The sequence below is a fragment of the Crocodylus porosus genome, unplaced genomic scaffold, assembly GCF_001723895.1.
Source record: "Crocodylus porosus isolate Cpor-Errol unplaced genomic scaffold, CroPor_comp1, whole genome shotgun sequence".
Taxonomy (NCBI): Eukaryota; Metazoa; Chordata; order Crocodylia; family Crocodylidae; genus Crocodylus; species Crocodylus porosus.
The window spans coordinates 8,730,225-8,745,396 of record NW_017728918.1 but is presented as its reverse complement, the minus strand read 5'-3'; the positions used below and the strand labels follow the sequence as shown (position 1 = coordinate 8,745,396).

At 47.3% G+C, this 15,172-nt stretch overlaps 1 protein-coding gene across 1 annotated transcript in view; it reads right to left on the bottom strand.

Annotated features, from left to right (window-relative positions):
• Positions 1 to 15,172, bottom strand: part of FBXO16 (F-box protein 16) — a 51,276-nt gene that overhangs the window by 12,235 nt on the left and 23,869 nt on the right. Inside the window, exons 4-7 of the mRNA XM_019537217.1 lie at positions 10,605 to 10,811; positions 8,496 to 8,660; positions 6,916 to 7,148; positions 545 to 641 (exon numbers count right to left, since the gene is read on the bottom strand). Coding sequence (XP_019392762.1) covers positions 545 to 641; positions 6,916 to 7,148; positions 8,496 to 8,660; positions 10,605 to 10,811 — 702 coding nt within the window. The remainder of the gene's footprint in view (positions 1 to 544; positions 642 to 6,915; positions 7,149 to 8,495; positions 8,661 to 10,604; positions 10,812 to 15,172) is intronic.

Below are 15,172 nucleotides of genomic sequence, written 5' to 3'. Positions count from 1 at the left end.
TGTCTTGCAGGCAATACGGGATTTGCACTGGAGACATGAGAGGAGAATCAGGCACAAGCTACTTGCATGGGACTTCAAGGGAGGAAAGGTGTTTGCTATACTTTCACCCTCACCAGCCCAGTCAATGCAATCTCACTGGAGCAGGCGCAGATCTTTGACTATAACCAGTTCAAGGAGGGACTGTCATTTCCTGTATGTTTGTACAGCGCCTAGCACATGGGGTCCCTGGTCTAGTTAAGGTTGTAATAGGCACTACAGTAATACAAAGAGCAAAGAAACTAAAGCAGCACCACTTTCAATCCAGCTGCACTGCCTGTTAGCTGAAGGCTAGCAGCAGGCCCCTGTCTAGACAGCGCTGCTCCTGGAATTGAAAGCAGAGGTTGACAAGGAAAAACATCTTGGCTTTGAGAGTTTCTGGGGTCAAATTCTGATCAGATTTGTCTGTGTAACCAGGTAGATACCCAGCCTTCACTGGGCTCTCTGGACCCAAATGATCCCTGGCCTAGCACCATGGTTAGCAAAGTCAGGGGCCAGTGATACTTGCCAGCGATTTTGCTTTCCGGAGCTTGTAGGATGCTTTCTTTTTCTTCTCACTTGCCTGCCGGCTCAGGTCTGGGGTGAGTCCTCCGCCCTTCTTTCTCCTGCAAAGTGGAAAGGAGCAGCATCAGCAGTTCATCCCCAACAACTGAGAAGGGAATTCCTGCCTGGCAAACAAGGCTAATGTGAGGGACAGCCCAGACCCCAGGCTGCTGTCTCCCCTCTGCCCCCATCTGCCCTCTGTCCCTTCACACAGCGTTGCCTATGTTGGTGTGAGACCCTTCTCCTGTGTGGCTCCTACCTCTTGCAGCTGTACTGCTATCCCAGCCACTTCCCGACATCCTCCTTTGCCCTGTCTGGAGCTCTCAGTTGCTCTGTCCCATTGCTAGCACTCACTTCTGGAAAGTGTTTTGGAGAGCAAGTCCATTTGACAGATGTAAGATAGAGTCAAGCAGACCTGTTCCATACAGATCATCTGGTTCAATGCAGGTCTGTATGAAACCAAATACACATCGCCTCTCTGTGACATGAAAGGCCATTTATCAAACGGCACAAAGTGTTTTGGGAAAGCGGCTCTGCTACCACACACCCTTTCATGTAGGAGCTACCTGAATGCCACAGGGCTGGTTCTCAGTGCAAAGCAGGAGCACAATGTCCTGGCAGGGCAGCAGAGTCTGGCCCATAAAACTAAGCTGCTTTCTAGCATGTTTTATGTGAAAGCTGCACCAGACTACACGTGTGTGATCCCCGCTCTGTGTATGAAGCTGAGCCACGCACCTGTGAGAAAACTCCTCAATCGGTTTGAACCTGGCTCCTACTGCATTAGCTTGAATGGTTCCCTATCAGTGTAAGCATCATTAGCCTAATCTGGAGGTTCACTGATTTCCAGGTGTGCACCCATCTGACTACACAGCTATCAGAACACACACTCACATAAACCAAGGCAAGCTGTGATGCAAATAACACCCTACCTAGCCTGCCTCTCATACGAGTCATTTCTACAACCAAGTTCATCTTTTGCTTCTCTTTATATGAATCTTACCAAAGCCAACATAACCAGCTAGATGGACATGACCCTTCTGCGCTGTGGAAGATGAATGATTATTGGAACACAGTCCACTGCAAATTTCTCTGCACACTTACAGTAAATCCCAGCTGCAATGCTGAACCCTGTGGCCGTCTGGAACCTTACGCTGGCTTTGGGATAAAATTACAGTCAAATATAAATTTCCTGCAAGCTTTCTTGTGGGTTCTTCAGCAAATTTGCTTCAAGCTCCCCAGTGCCCCTTTTGCGGACAGTATGTGCAACAAATCCAGCAAACAGTTTCACAGGCAGGAAGTTTCACAGGAATTGCAAGTTTGACAATGGTTTTCTGTTATTTGGTTCAGGTTCTTAAACCACATCCATCACCATAGAGTCTACTCTCCTGTATAACATGTCTAGAAAGCATATTTAAATTCAAAATCATAAATATTAATGTCAGAAACCTGACTCTACGAGTGGCACTCACCCAAATGGGGAATAGAAACTTGTGTGACCTACCCATCCTGCAAAATTAACACCACCGGTTAGATATCAGGTGTTCACACGGATCTGTTCACAGGCCAGCTGTAGACCGAGAACAGTTCTCAGGCGTCAGACTATTTCAAATACCAAATTCAGGAAAATCTCCCCCTGGCTCCAGATGGTTCCCAGCCCTCCAAGAGGCAAACTTCATGTAATACATCACTCCTTGTGGATGCCTTGCTAAGCTCCCAACACCAGCACATCCTTTCTGTTCCAAAAGCAGTTATCCTAATGCTTGAGGTAAAGAAGAATCTCTGCTGGTTGTTAACAACATAGGGCCTATGAAACACAGGTGAGTAGTTCTGGTTCCAGCCCACCAGAGCCCGTTCATCTGAGATGCATTATTAGAAAATACAATTATCTATGTAGAAATCGGGGCTTGACGCCTGGTCATGCCCGGTGCTTGTGGTAACGACCATTTTGAACGTTCCTCTTCAAAGCACTCTAGGAATACTAACCCTCAGACCACCTGCTTTCAATGTCCAGCATGTCTTCAGGGCATCCCAATGAGACATGCAAGCATTAGTATCCTCTCTAATGGTTGGGAAACTTCAAGCAGGGAGGGTGAAGGTCTTTCCCAACACGAGAGAGGGAAGAGGACTCAGAGCCAGGAGAAGAACTGGGATTCCTGGCTCCCAGTCTTATACTCAAAACCTATCTGTATGTCTCACGAACGGTTTCAATGTCATAGCCGAAATCAACATTGGTCATAAACTTAAGCATTTGGGGCTGGCTGCAAAACGATCTGAGAGACAGAAGGTGAGATGAGGTGTTAGAGGAACATTGAAATGCATTTCCCTTTACACAAAAGCAATCCCTGTTCTGTTAGAAACGTGGCCTGGGATGCTGACAGGACAATTACTGGAAGTAATTTTTTCTTGTTAGTTAAATGTTCTGACACAATATGCAACTGGTTTTGGAGCCTGCCTGGGTCCATAAATTAAGTGAATTAGTGCTGGCTTCCAGAAGCTGGAGCTAAGGAGGTGGCATTCACTCCAGCTGACTGCCATCATGAAAAGTAGCAGGGGTCCTTCTCAAAGTACACGGGGCACAGACGTGGCAGGATTTCAACCTGATCCTGGAACCAGGATTCCTTATCCGTGAGAAGATGGGAGACAGCACTTTTGATTTACTGGCAGCAAGCAGCACAACACCAGATGCCTTCCAGCAGACCTGTGCAAATGGATGGAGAAGGTTCTCCACAGGTTGCTTTCCCAGGCGCAGGGCAGTCCTGGAAATATCACAGAGTTTGCTGACTGTTCCAAATAAAAATGCATCATTTCATCTTTGCTTCGTGCCCCAGAATAGAGAAATTCATCCTCTCTATTATCGATTCTTGTTTGTGCATAAGCAGAAAAGCTACCTGAAAGAGTCAGTCGGAAAGCAAACTATAGAGAGAATATTGAAGAGCGACTGAGCTGATGATAGATCACACAGTTAATGCATGGAACGGTATAAATCATGACTATCATTTCACTGAGGGGTTTGGATAACACTTCCAGGCAATCCATCATTTAACTCCTGCCTACCTCTCTTCTCTGTGCTTCTTTCCTGCTGTGATCCAATAATTCCTTATTGTTCTCTTTGTTTCCTTCGCTCCCTCCAGCCCTTTGCATTTTCTTCTGCATTAGCCTGAGGTCCCCAAGGCCTCTCCATTATGCATTCAAAGTGCTATTACCTCTGTCTTTCAAACCCACCCCCGCATCCCCTCACCTTCCCAGTGATGCTTTTCAACTACAATGGCAACCTTCCCTCCATCACACACATTGCTCTGATTTTGTATGTACAGTGTTGTACTGTACTAACTTGTGCCCTTCAGACAGACATCAAGAAAGACCATCAGAAAGAAGTTTCTTTCTTGGCTAGACTGGGTAATTTGGTACATGGACATGTGATACATTGACTACCTACTAATGCATTAACTTTATTAGGGTGTGAAAGTGGATCAAGACACACAGCTCTCCCCTGTAGTAAATTACTCCAGGTCTGTCGAAAGGTACCCAAATTTGTAGTGACCTCAATACATGAGATAATTACCCTGTGGAAGGTGTTGTGTGTCCACTCCCCAAGTCCTTAGCATCCTGGGGTAGCTCTTTGCCTACAGCAGACTGGCTCACTTACCACCTAATGGCCAGGGGATGCAATAAGCACCTACTAGAGGCAGCCAATTTGGGTGCTGACAGACGTGCAGGCCCCTGCCCTAACTCATGGCACTTTACGTAAAGTGCCATGAGTTAGGGCAGCCTCTGTGGGAGCTGTTTCCATCTTTCAAGATCTTTCTTCCGACATCTGGAGTCTAAGGAGACCACTGTGCATTGGGTCTTGTTCCAGTTTGTATTTATTTATTCATTAGTCATAAAGGCAGGAAACATGGTTTTTGTTTTTATATTAAATCTTCAATTCTGCAGAAACTTAAACAGATACAAGGTCAGAGAGCTCCCACTGACTGTTCCAACCAGAGCGGTTCACCAGCACCTGGGGGCTTGTGGATTGCTTCCTTTAGGAGGGCAAATTGGGGGTGGAGTTAGGTGTTTCTCTGATGTGATTCTGCTTACAGAGGAATTACACACTGTTCTGCTTCTCTGAACACTGTAGCACTCGAACACCTCGATCATGGTGCTGTGCCTCTTCCAGCCAGCCCTCAAACACTCTCTTTTTTGGGCTTTTTCTCAGGGCACACTCCTACTGTTTGTTCCAGCCATCTCCTTGGTTTTCTGCTGTTTCTCTTGTCAGGAGCATGGCTCCACCAAAGCAATCCCCAGCCCTTCTGGGCTTGTATTCAGCCCACAGTAAAACTGGATTCTGGGATTCTGTGTGGTCTGGCTTGGGGCAGTTGCTTCAGCGCTCTTATTCTCTAAAGGAGCTTAATTATGTCTTATATTCATTCCAAATGAACAGCAGACGTTCCAGCCACGAGCTTCAAGGAGATTTCATCTATTCCCAATGTAGCTATTGAGCAGCCTGGGCACGTGAGCTCCTTTTGCTGTGTACCCCCCTGTCCACCTATGGAACAATATTCACGATAAATGGGAACCAAGAGACGAGAGGTCATGCATGGAAAGGAAGAGACTTCATTCATCAGCTGATTGGGGCAGGGCCTGGCCAGAAGCCTTGCTTCTTGTTTGCTCAGGGGAAAAGAAGGGACAAGTGGCAGTGGCAGCAGTCACTCCCCAGGCTCCAGAGATACATGAAAGAAAGACAGGGGCTCTGGCCAGATGACACTAAGAGCTCACATGCAGCACAACCAAGTGGGGGTGTGACCACATCTGGATCCACCTCTGGCCATGATACAAGGCCTGAAAGGTGAGGAGTCTGCAGCAAAGGATTCTGAAAACTATGTATTCGTCCAAGGGGATGAACCACCAAAACAGGGCAAGCCACCTCCAGCAGTGCCCATGTACTGCACAACCAGAGGAGCCATCCCAGGAGAGAGAGGTGGGAGCAATTACTTTCAGCGTAAGCGATATTAAATGGAGATCCTTGATAAATGAACAAATCTCTGAGAATTCATTTCTCTCCCTGCCATAATCCTGCATAATTATGGATAAAAAACAGATTTGGTAGAACATTAGACACTCAGCAGCACAAGTGGTTACAGGTTCAAGCCCTGCACCAGAAGAGAAGAAAATATTCACTGTGCTTGTTGTAATGAACAACTCAGGACACTCTCTATTTATTTGTGGGCTGCAAACCAAACTGCTGTCTGGCCGGATCTTTAGATGGGAAACCCATCAAAGAAGGGATTTTCTCTTTCCTATTCATGTGTAGTGCCCAGCACACCAGGGCCTTGACCCTAATAGCAAAGTTCCCCGAGTATAAATATTTGGCATCAATAATAGAAATAATAATGCCCATTTTTAAGGACAAGTATCTCAACTAAAACAATCTATAACGTCTCTGGTCAGTCCTGTGAAGACAGCTGGGGCTGGCATTTTGAAACAAGCTGAAGAAAGATGGTAAGGCTGAATGCAGCAAGGGCTTTGAAGCAAGGGGACATGGATTAAAAATAATGATTCATGAAAGGTTTGGCATGGAGAGGTGGAATTTCTGCAATGCACAGGACAAGCTGTGCGTCTGGAGTGCACACCGGTGATCAAAGGATCCTTAATGAGTAAATTACCCCTGAGCCCAGAGAGATAGTAGGTGAGGGTGGGGAGCTCGCACTGGTGCCAATGCAGGGTCAGTGAACCATTTAAGTCTCACTTTAAGCCCTACTGGGAGAGTTTCACTGGGACTAATTGGCTCCCAGGCCTCTTCTGGGGCCCCTGTGGATGAGGAAATTTTATCCTGGCCTGGCTTGAGGGGAGGGGAGGGCAGGCATGGAGGAGGGGAGGTTCAATGCAACCTTGAGACCCTTCTCATAGAAACCACCAGCAAAGACTGACCATGGGTCCACCCAGTCCATTATTCTTTCTCCAATAAAGGTCAAGGCCAGATGTGTCACAGGGCAGCACAAAACCTTCCCTAATGCCCCTCCCCATGCAATATTATGCTATGGAAGAAAATGGCTTGCTGACTCCATGCAGTGACCAGGTAGTGCCTGAAGCCTGGAGATGAGTGAGCTGTGTAACTTTACCCAGGGCAGTGTAACCACAGATGCTAGTCATGTTTTCTTCATGCTTGGATTCAGGTTTCTTGGGGTGGATAGACACCAAGTCACAGCCCCATATGTCTTTTTCTTGTTTCACAGAGGAATGGAACAAGCCCCTTGTACCTTGCTGCATGAGTCAGAAAAGCCCAGCCCAGCAGCCTACCTCCAGCTCGCTTTGCAACACAACAGGAAAGTCAAAGAGAGAAAGTGAGTGCCTTACGCCAGTCTTGCCTGCTCGATCGGGTCATAGTTGTCCAGGTAGTTGAATCGGATGGTGTCAGTTGGGTGTTTATCCGATGAGCGCCATGGGGGCAGCTCTTTCTTATCCTTGTCCATCCTCTTCCCCAGCAGTGAGGCCGACTGGAGAACCGCTGCCAGGGACAGTTTCACCTCTGGGCCCACTCTTGCTATTGGCTGGACATCGATGACCACAAATTCATCTTTCAGAGGGGTCTGGTGGGAGAGATGGATAGGGAAAAATAAACCTCAGCATGCAGTTACTGCCCCATGCTATTGGCCCTTGCTTATGATTAATTTAGAGTAAAGCAGGGGCTCTTAGGCTGCTACAGACATGCTTATTCACATTGTAATTAGAACACTCCAGCATCGCGTCGTCATCATGTGCATTAAGCCAGGATCTGGCCCCATGGAGCTGGATCAGGGCAAATGAGAGAGGACTGTGGCCTGCAGTGCACCGGGGGATCTGAAGAGAAACTCATCACTGGCTGCTTTGCCCTCGTGGGTGAGCTGGAGGGTGGGGAAGAGGTGTCATGAGAGAAGTGTGATATCAGGAGAGACGGGCAGTAGTGAGACCAGTCTGGGGTCCCATAAGGCATGGGGGGGCTAGTGACAGAAGGCTGAGCTCTGCACACCGGTGGACTTTCTTTGTCCGAGGGGAAAGCCGGAGACCTAGAGGTCTGCTCCCTGTCCACCAGATTTCCACTTCCTCTCTCCAAACACAAGCGCACTGCTGCCTGTTAGGACTTTTGGGCCCTACATACAGGCCCCTCCTGGTTGAAGTCCTCTAATGAGGACTAGAGGGCTTTTCAAATAAAACAGCCCTGAGGCATGTAGCCCAGCTCCTCTGGGGAGGAATTCCAAGTCCTTGGAGACTGTGTGAAAAGCCTGCTCTGCTTCCAGTGCTCTTCATGCAGTTTCTTCCAATGGCTATTTAAGACAAAATGCTGAAGCAGTGTTAGGTACCAGGACTCACTCCTTCTTTGCCAGGCCTGTGTTCACCCCCCAGCCGTGTAGGGTCAGAGTCTCTCTTGTTTGTTCTCTTTCTGCCCCTGTGGCTCCTTCCTTCAGGGATGCCCAGTGGCCTACACTCAGCAGGAGGGTGCTGGTGGTTAGAGCACTCGCATGTGTGCTTGCAAGGAGGGCAGAGTTCAGCTCCCTTCAAGAGAAGGGAGGCCTAGAATTGAGTCTCCATGTTCCGGGTTGTAACCACTCAGCTCCTGGGTAAAAACGCAGATGCTACCACCGCCGTGCAAGTCACAGCATCAAATGATTGCTAGTTCCATTTGCTGGTGAACCACAGCAACAGAGTCACCACCCAGCCTCAGTGGTAGTAGACAGTGAACTGCTTCTGAGCATAGTCAGTAGGGCAGACTTAGTCACAGGGGAAGAAACTGGGATGCATAAGAAATGTAGATGCCTTAGCATGGTTCGGGCTCTGACTCAAGGCAAGGCGGACTCTCATTTTGTGACAGTGACACTTCAAACTGCACAAGTGCCACCTAGACACGTTCCTGGCAAAGGAAAATTCAGTCCCAGTTGTCTCCAGCATGACAGACGTACCTTGGGCCGTGTAACGTTAAGCTCCTTCACCATCTCAATGTAGTGTTTCTTCCAGATTCCCTGCTCAAACGGGGTCGGAGAGAAGTTGATGTACCAGCCGAAACGCAGGCACTTCAGCATCCAGAGCTGATCCAGCTCCGTCAAGTACTTCCAGTGCCAGCTCACCTGGGGAAGCCATGCCAACCAGTTACAAAAACAGACCCTCCTCCCTGTGATCCTAAAAGACATTTACCATAAGTAAGAACAGCAACATGGTGGGAGATATGTTCGCTGTGTGTAAAGTTCTCTCCTATGCAGAAGGCAGACAAGGTTCTTCGGATGAATCTGATGTCTTTTATTAGACCAACTTAAATAGTTGGAAAAAACATTTTAAGCAAGCTCTTGGGTTAAAAAACCCTTTGAACCCAAAAACTTGCTTAAAATTTTTTTTCCAACTATTTAAGTTGGTGTAATAAAAGGTATCAGATTCATCCAAAGAACCTTGTCTGCCTATGTTGTTAGACCAACATGGCTACAACCTACACCCCTTCTATGCAGAAAGCCCTTTAGTTCCTCATCAGCTCTATAGCAAGTGTATGGGTAGCATGTATCTGATGCATGCATGTTGCCCTGGTCCTCTGCACGAGGATTAGTGTCACATTATTTTAAGGATTGCTGCCTAGGATTGGCCTAAGCCAGCATCCCTGCATCACTACCCAATGAACATATCTCAGCATCAGCAATTCCTTTGTTATTTCTACTATTTACCAAACAGAAGTAAAAAGCCCTGGTCCAAACAGCCAGTTCTGAAGGTTCTCCGCCATGTTTGCAATCTTCAGGTCTACCTCACTATATGTTAAGTCAGACAGCACTTCTCTAAGCCTAAGGCTAAAGGCAGCCTTTCTTCACTTTTTCATCCTTATAGATGGCATGTATCCAGTGATGCCACGGGGACATATCTATCTGGTGTCCCTGGCACGTCCTGGCAGGGATACCTCCAGCAGGCCCTGTCCTCCTGCTCCCATCCACATGCCTCATACCCAGAAATGCAACAGCGACGCTGCTCCAGGGCTGTCCACAGCACCTGCTCTCAGACGCACTGTGGACCAAAATCTCAAGAGCAACCCCATGGGTTGGTCCTGGAATGGCCTCCCCACCTGGGTTTGGAACATGCTGGGGGAGTGGGTAGGCATGGACACCCTGCAGAGGTGACGTGGGTAAACCCAGACACTGCTTTCTGAGGCACGCATTTCTAGAACTTCCTGACTATGAATAGACAACATAGTCGCAACGAGCCGTGACACCAGTCACCTTATTCAGAAACCTTTTCTTGACCATCTCTGTTCCCCCAAGCTCAGCATGCACCACAGCACAGGCATTGCAAGGGATCCATCCTTTTTAAAAGTATTTGATACAGCACCTTTTTAACTATCACCCTTAGGCCAAGACATTCAACAGTATCTGGTGACTTCAGGAACCTGACTTGAGATACCTTGAAAGGGTATGATGTTCAGAAAGTGCCAGGCCCTGGCCTGCAGATAATCAGGCCTGTTAACATGGTAGGCACCTGAAAGCCATGGTGACAAGAATCACTAGTTACTTTTGCAGATCTTGGCCATGATACGTAACACTGCCTTAAACTGGGATCTTGGGATGTCTGAGATGGAGTCAGAGGACACTTGCAGATTGGGTGTGAGAGGACAGGGCTTGTTTCTTGATAGTGGCCCATGCTATGTGTCTCAGGGCCTTCACAAATAAATGACTTCAGCCACAAATGTGGGAAAGTGGTCAGACTAGCCAGCACAGAATTTATTGGAAAGTAAAACTATTCCTGCATTGGAATTAGCAGATTCCACAGAAAGTAACATTACATTCACGTATGCAGTTTCAACACTTTCACATCTCTCATGTCCCAGGCTTGGCACACAGGTGTGGTATGGACATGTTGTTAAATGATACGAGTATCACCAAATCATTTCCTCCCTGCTGGCACTTGCATGGAGTCTCTTGCACTGTTGCAAAGGGCCCTGGCACAACTGTACTGTACAGTTCAGGGGTTTCCTTATGGTTCTTCTTGTACCTCACTTGACTGTCACTCTTACTGCACTGCAGGTTTGTGCTGCCTTTTACCTGTGCACATCGGCAGAGGCTCCGGGGGTCCAGGAAAGAGAAGACATACAAAGACAGTGTTCTGGGCAGCTGAGTGGTGAAGTCCAGGGCCTCGACAGGCACCCGCTCCTGCAGCTGCTTCACACAGAATTTCTGCTGCGCCAGGGAGCAGCGCTGGAACAGGTCCACCAGGATCCTCCGCCGCTGATTGTCTGTCCACTTGTCAAACTGAAATAAGGAGTTTCAGGTTGTGCAAAGGGAGGGGTAAAGCCTTAGGCAAGGTAAAGGGAGCTTTTGCTTCTGGTGACCCATTCCCAGGCAAAACAGATGGAAATCACAGGGAAACAGAAAGGCTAAATGAGAAGAAACTACAGAACCCTGCAGCACATGACACAAAACCTTCACAGATATGAAATGGGCTCTTTACTCTCATGAGTGGTCTGAAGTGTTACCTTCACAGGACTACTCCTGGAAGTAAAGACATTTCATACACAGGTAATTGTAGGACAGCAGCCTGAGTGAGAATGATGTTTCCTATACATCCCTGGTGACTATATAGCCCCAATTACCAGAGTGCCCAAGTGCCCTGTGGGCCTTAGCGTGGCTAGTCACACAAGTGCCCTGAGCACTAGGGAAATATTATCCCCATCATTTTTCAAGGGGACTGAGCCAAAGAAAGGAACTCACACATCAGATCTGTGGCAGAACACAAACTAAACCTGCATCCCCAACCAACTACAACCAACCTCTTCTCAGCCTCTCCAGCACAATGTGCGTGAAGAGGATTAAAGTACTCTGGTCTCATCTGTATGAGGAAGGGTGTATTTACACAGTCAAATGATCCTGTATTTCTTGATATAGGGGCCATGATTATACTGTATGTCAACAGCTCTGGGCAAGGGATGTGCACACAGAGTGATACAGCAACAGCAATAAAAGACATTTTGTGTGTGCAGGCAGTAAAACCTGGAAGGGAACAGGAGCCTCCAGGGATTACCAGTGGGCTTTCCGCTCTGTATGTATGTATGACTACTACCCTCTAGGAGAACAGAGCTAAGACTAGGAAAAATATTGGGGGCACTTATACACAAGCAGCAAGGCTGCTCTGATGCACTGTAATTAATTGAGTCTGCTGGAGCATGAACATTACTGTGCTCCAGGAGACTCCAGGGTCTCCTGTATCAGTGCCCCGCTGCCATTTTTAAGTGCAGGGATGCTGATACACAAGATGCTCTGGGTGCTTTAATTGGAGGAGCTCTTGACGCCTCTGTAATTAAAGCACCCCACCCCAAAGCGCATGCATAAACACCCTGGGAGAGCATTCTGCCTGCAGTTGGCAGTAGTGGCTGTCCCCTCCAGAGCCAGTGAATTGTTGAAATACAACAATTCAAGACAGCAGCTTGACCTGAAATCCCACTTGCCTCCTTTTGAATTGATCACCACAACCCCATTCCTAGCTGCAGGCAAAGGCCTGCTAGCTGTATTACATTTAATGGAGGTGAACCCTCCTAGCTCTTCTGTGTTGCTTTTGGAGTGCTGTTTTCCCTTATTTATTTCTTCTAAGTGTATTGACTAGGCCCCATAATCCAACCTTGCAAGGCTGCTCTCAGCACTCCCCCTACCCATCTTCTTTATAGAGAAAATGACAGCATCTTCTTTATAGAAAAAATCCTTGTGCTTTAGATAACTCCCATGGAGTCTGAAGGTACCAGATTGGAATGGGCTATGGGGGGTTTTGCCTTCCTCTGTAGCCAGGGCCATGGCCTCTTCCTAGGAGCCATACCACAGGGTACCACTAAGAAAATAAAACTGATTTATTCCCTTTTTTGTTTCTTTGTGATGGCTAAAGAAAGCCTGGACCTATCGCAGTTAGTAGTTTTTTCCTGCTGGTTTTCCCCAGTAAAAGTTCAATTCTCATCTACCCAGCCTTTCCTGGTGATATTTTTTATTGGACCAACTGTGCAGCTAGACAAGCTTTTGAATGCAAGACATTCTTCTTCAGGTTGATTATTAATGGCATTTATTTAATTCAAGTACCTAAAAAATCAGTTGGTAGGAAGGATTTCTTTGTTAACGATTAAATAAATCTACTCCTACTCCCAAACACATCTCAAAGAAGTTGAAAAACATGTCCAGCAAAACCATGAAAGACCTGGCATTCCTCAACTTGGTAACCTTAGGTAAAAACAAAAACAAGGAGCACCTTCCAAATGTTAAAGTCTTTTTTATTCATTAAGAAAAAGCGAGGCAAGGAACAAACCGATTTTCCTCTTTTGTATGTCACTGTTAACATTAGCAGGAGACTGCCAGAGTACTGAGGGAAAATGAAGAAAGACTTCAAGGTCTGGCCCTATAAAAACACACCTCTGAGAAGATGAAACCATCAATAATTGGCAATTCCCAAAGGTCCAACACAAGTAACAGACATAAGGTGGGTAGTTTATTGTCTTCCTCACCAGCAGCTCAGTTGAAGTAACTGAAACAATACTTTAATAGATGAGTATATTTGCTCTTAACCCTTCACATGCGTCGTGTTTGGAATAGAGCTAAACTGCATTATCCCTGGAGTCACTTTGCTGATGGGTGTCCCCAGAGATGTCTGGGCTTGCACTGCAAATATATAGTCCATCAAAATCAATGCAACGCGCTCAGCAGCACAGGGAGAGGGTAGCATCTTTTCCAAGGGTTATATCCAGCAGCCAAACAGTTAAGCGTATTTAATGCGTCCCTTCTTTCACTATTACCAAGCACAGCCCTACCTCTCTACGCAGCCTCCCCTTACATTTGATCACATTAATCCGACTAGTTTAACTAGTTATTCCTTGCGAGATGCCGAGCCGTCTCTGTAACTGCTGCTAATGTCAGTCTTCCCCTTTTCTGTGTCTTTCTCTGAGCTCTGCAAAGGTTAGTGACATGAAGCCACACTGGACACTGCCTAGTAAATGTACAGCCTCAGTGGACATGTTGCCAGGGGCCAGCAGTGAATGAACCCCGGACCTTTACCACCAAGGAGCAAGGGATCGCTTCAGCTGAAAGGGACCTCCTTTCCCTAGATGGAGTCACTGATCCAACCAGGAGGAGGAGACAGCTTCATTAGCACTAAACCAACAACTGACATGGAGGCTTTTGCTCATAGGTGTTATCATCACATGCACACAAAGTGACCACACACCCTGTAAACCTAGAACTGGATTCTCTGGTCCACTAAGGCTACTTTCTGCCACAAAACAGTGTACAGTGGTCTTAAAGTACAGGGAGATGTTCAGTACTGAATCCCACCATGCAGCTAGCTCCCAGCTCTTATCCTCCACCAGTCGCCAGTGTGCTTGCAGAGTGGAGAACCATACCCTCAAGAGTTGAAAGATTTGGACTTTAATAGCACCCTGGGACTCATTTGGGAAAGCAGAGCAATTGCTCCATTAAGGAGAACTATTCATATTGCTATGTAGATGGAAAGGCACATCACTTTGGAGAGGCAGGGGATGTCAGATTTCACAGCCTGGGGAAGATGAGGAGCAGGGTGGCATTCACAAGAATATGCTATCATTGCCCTGCCCTGTGGTGCCTACTGCCAGCTTAATTTAGACACAACCTTAAGGCTTTATGAAAAATATCCTCTGCCTACTGCAGAGTTTGCTGTTTCCATGTGCTTGAAGCTAAAGAAAATGGAAGGAGGGAGGGGGACCATTTTAGCTTTGTTCTCTGAGAGCCTGGACAGGTGACACTTTTCCACCACAGTAACCAGCATCACACCAGTATAAAGAAGAAGTGGACGGATAACACACTGGGACAACTTCACCCAAGGTAGTGGAAAATTGACCCTGAAAGAACCAGGGTCAAACTCACCTGGTATAAGTTCCACCTGTTGAGCTGTATCCATCCTAGGCGGCCATCTGTGCAGGGGGCTGCAGTAGATGACTCAAATTACCTTCCAACCTTATTGTAGGTGCATGATAGATAGTATCTGCTCCCCTGCGGTCCCATGCAGAACTACAGTAATAGCCAGTGGGTGGATCTACACTTGAGCTTTAATGCACATTAATTAGTTTCATAGGTAGACTTGGAAGGGACCAGAGCAGATCATCAAGTCCAACCCCTTGCCATGGGCAGGAAAGAGTACTGGGGTCAAACAACCCCAGCAAGTTGTCTATCTAGTCTCCTTTTGAAGACCTCCAGGGTAGGAGCAAGCACCATTTACCCCTTGGAAGTTGGTTCCAGATCCTAGCTGCCCTGACTGGATGGGTCATATTCGACCTGGGGGAAGTGGGCAGTGGAGTCCCCCAGGGCTCGGTCCTTGGGCCCGTGCTGTTCAATTTCTTTATCAGCGATTTGGACGACGGGGTGAAAAGCAACCTGTTTAAATTCGCTGATGTTACCAAAATTTGGGGTAAGGTGAGCACGCTAGTAAGGAGGAAAAGACTGCAACAAGACCTGGATAGGTTGCAGGGGTGGGCTAGCAAAAATGATGCGTTTCAACACTGACAAGTGCAGGGTGCTGCACGTGGGCAGTAGAAACCAGCAGCACACTTATAAGATGGGAAACTCCCTTCTTGAGAGCACAGAGGCAGAAAGGGATCTTGGAGTCATTA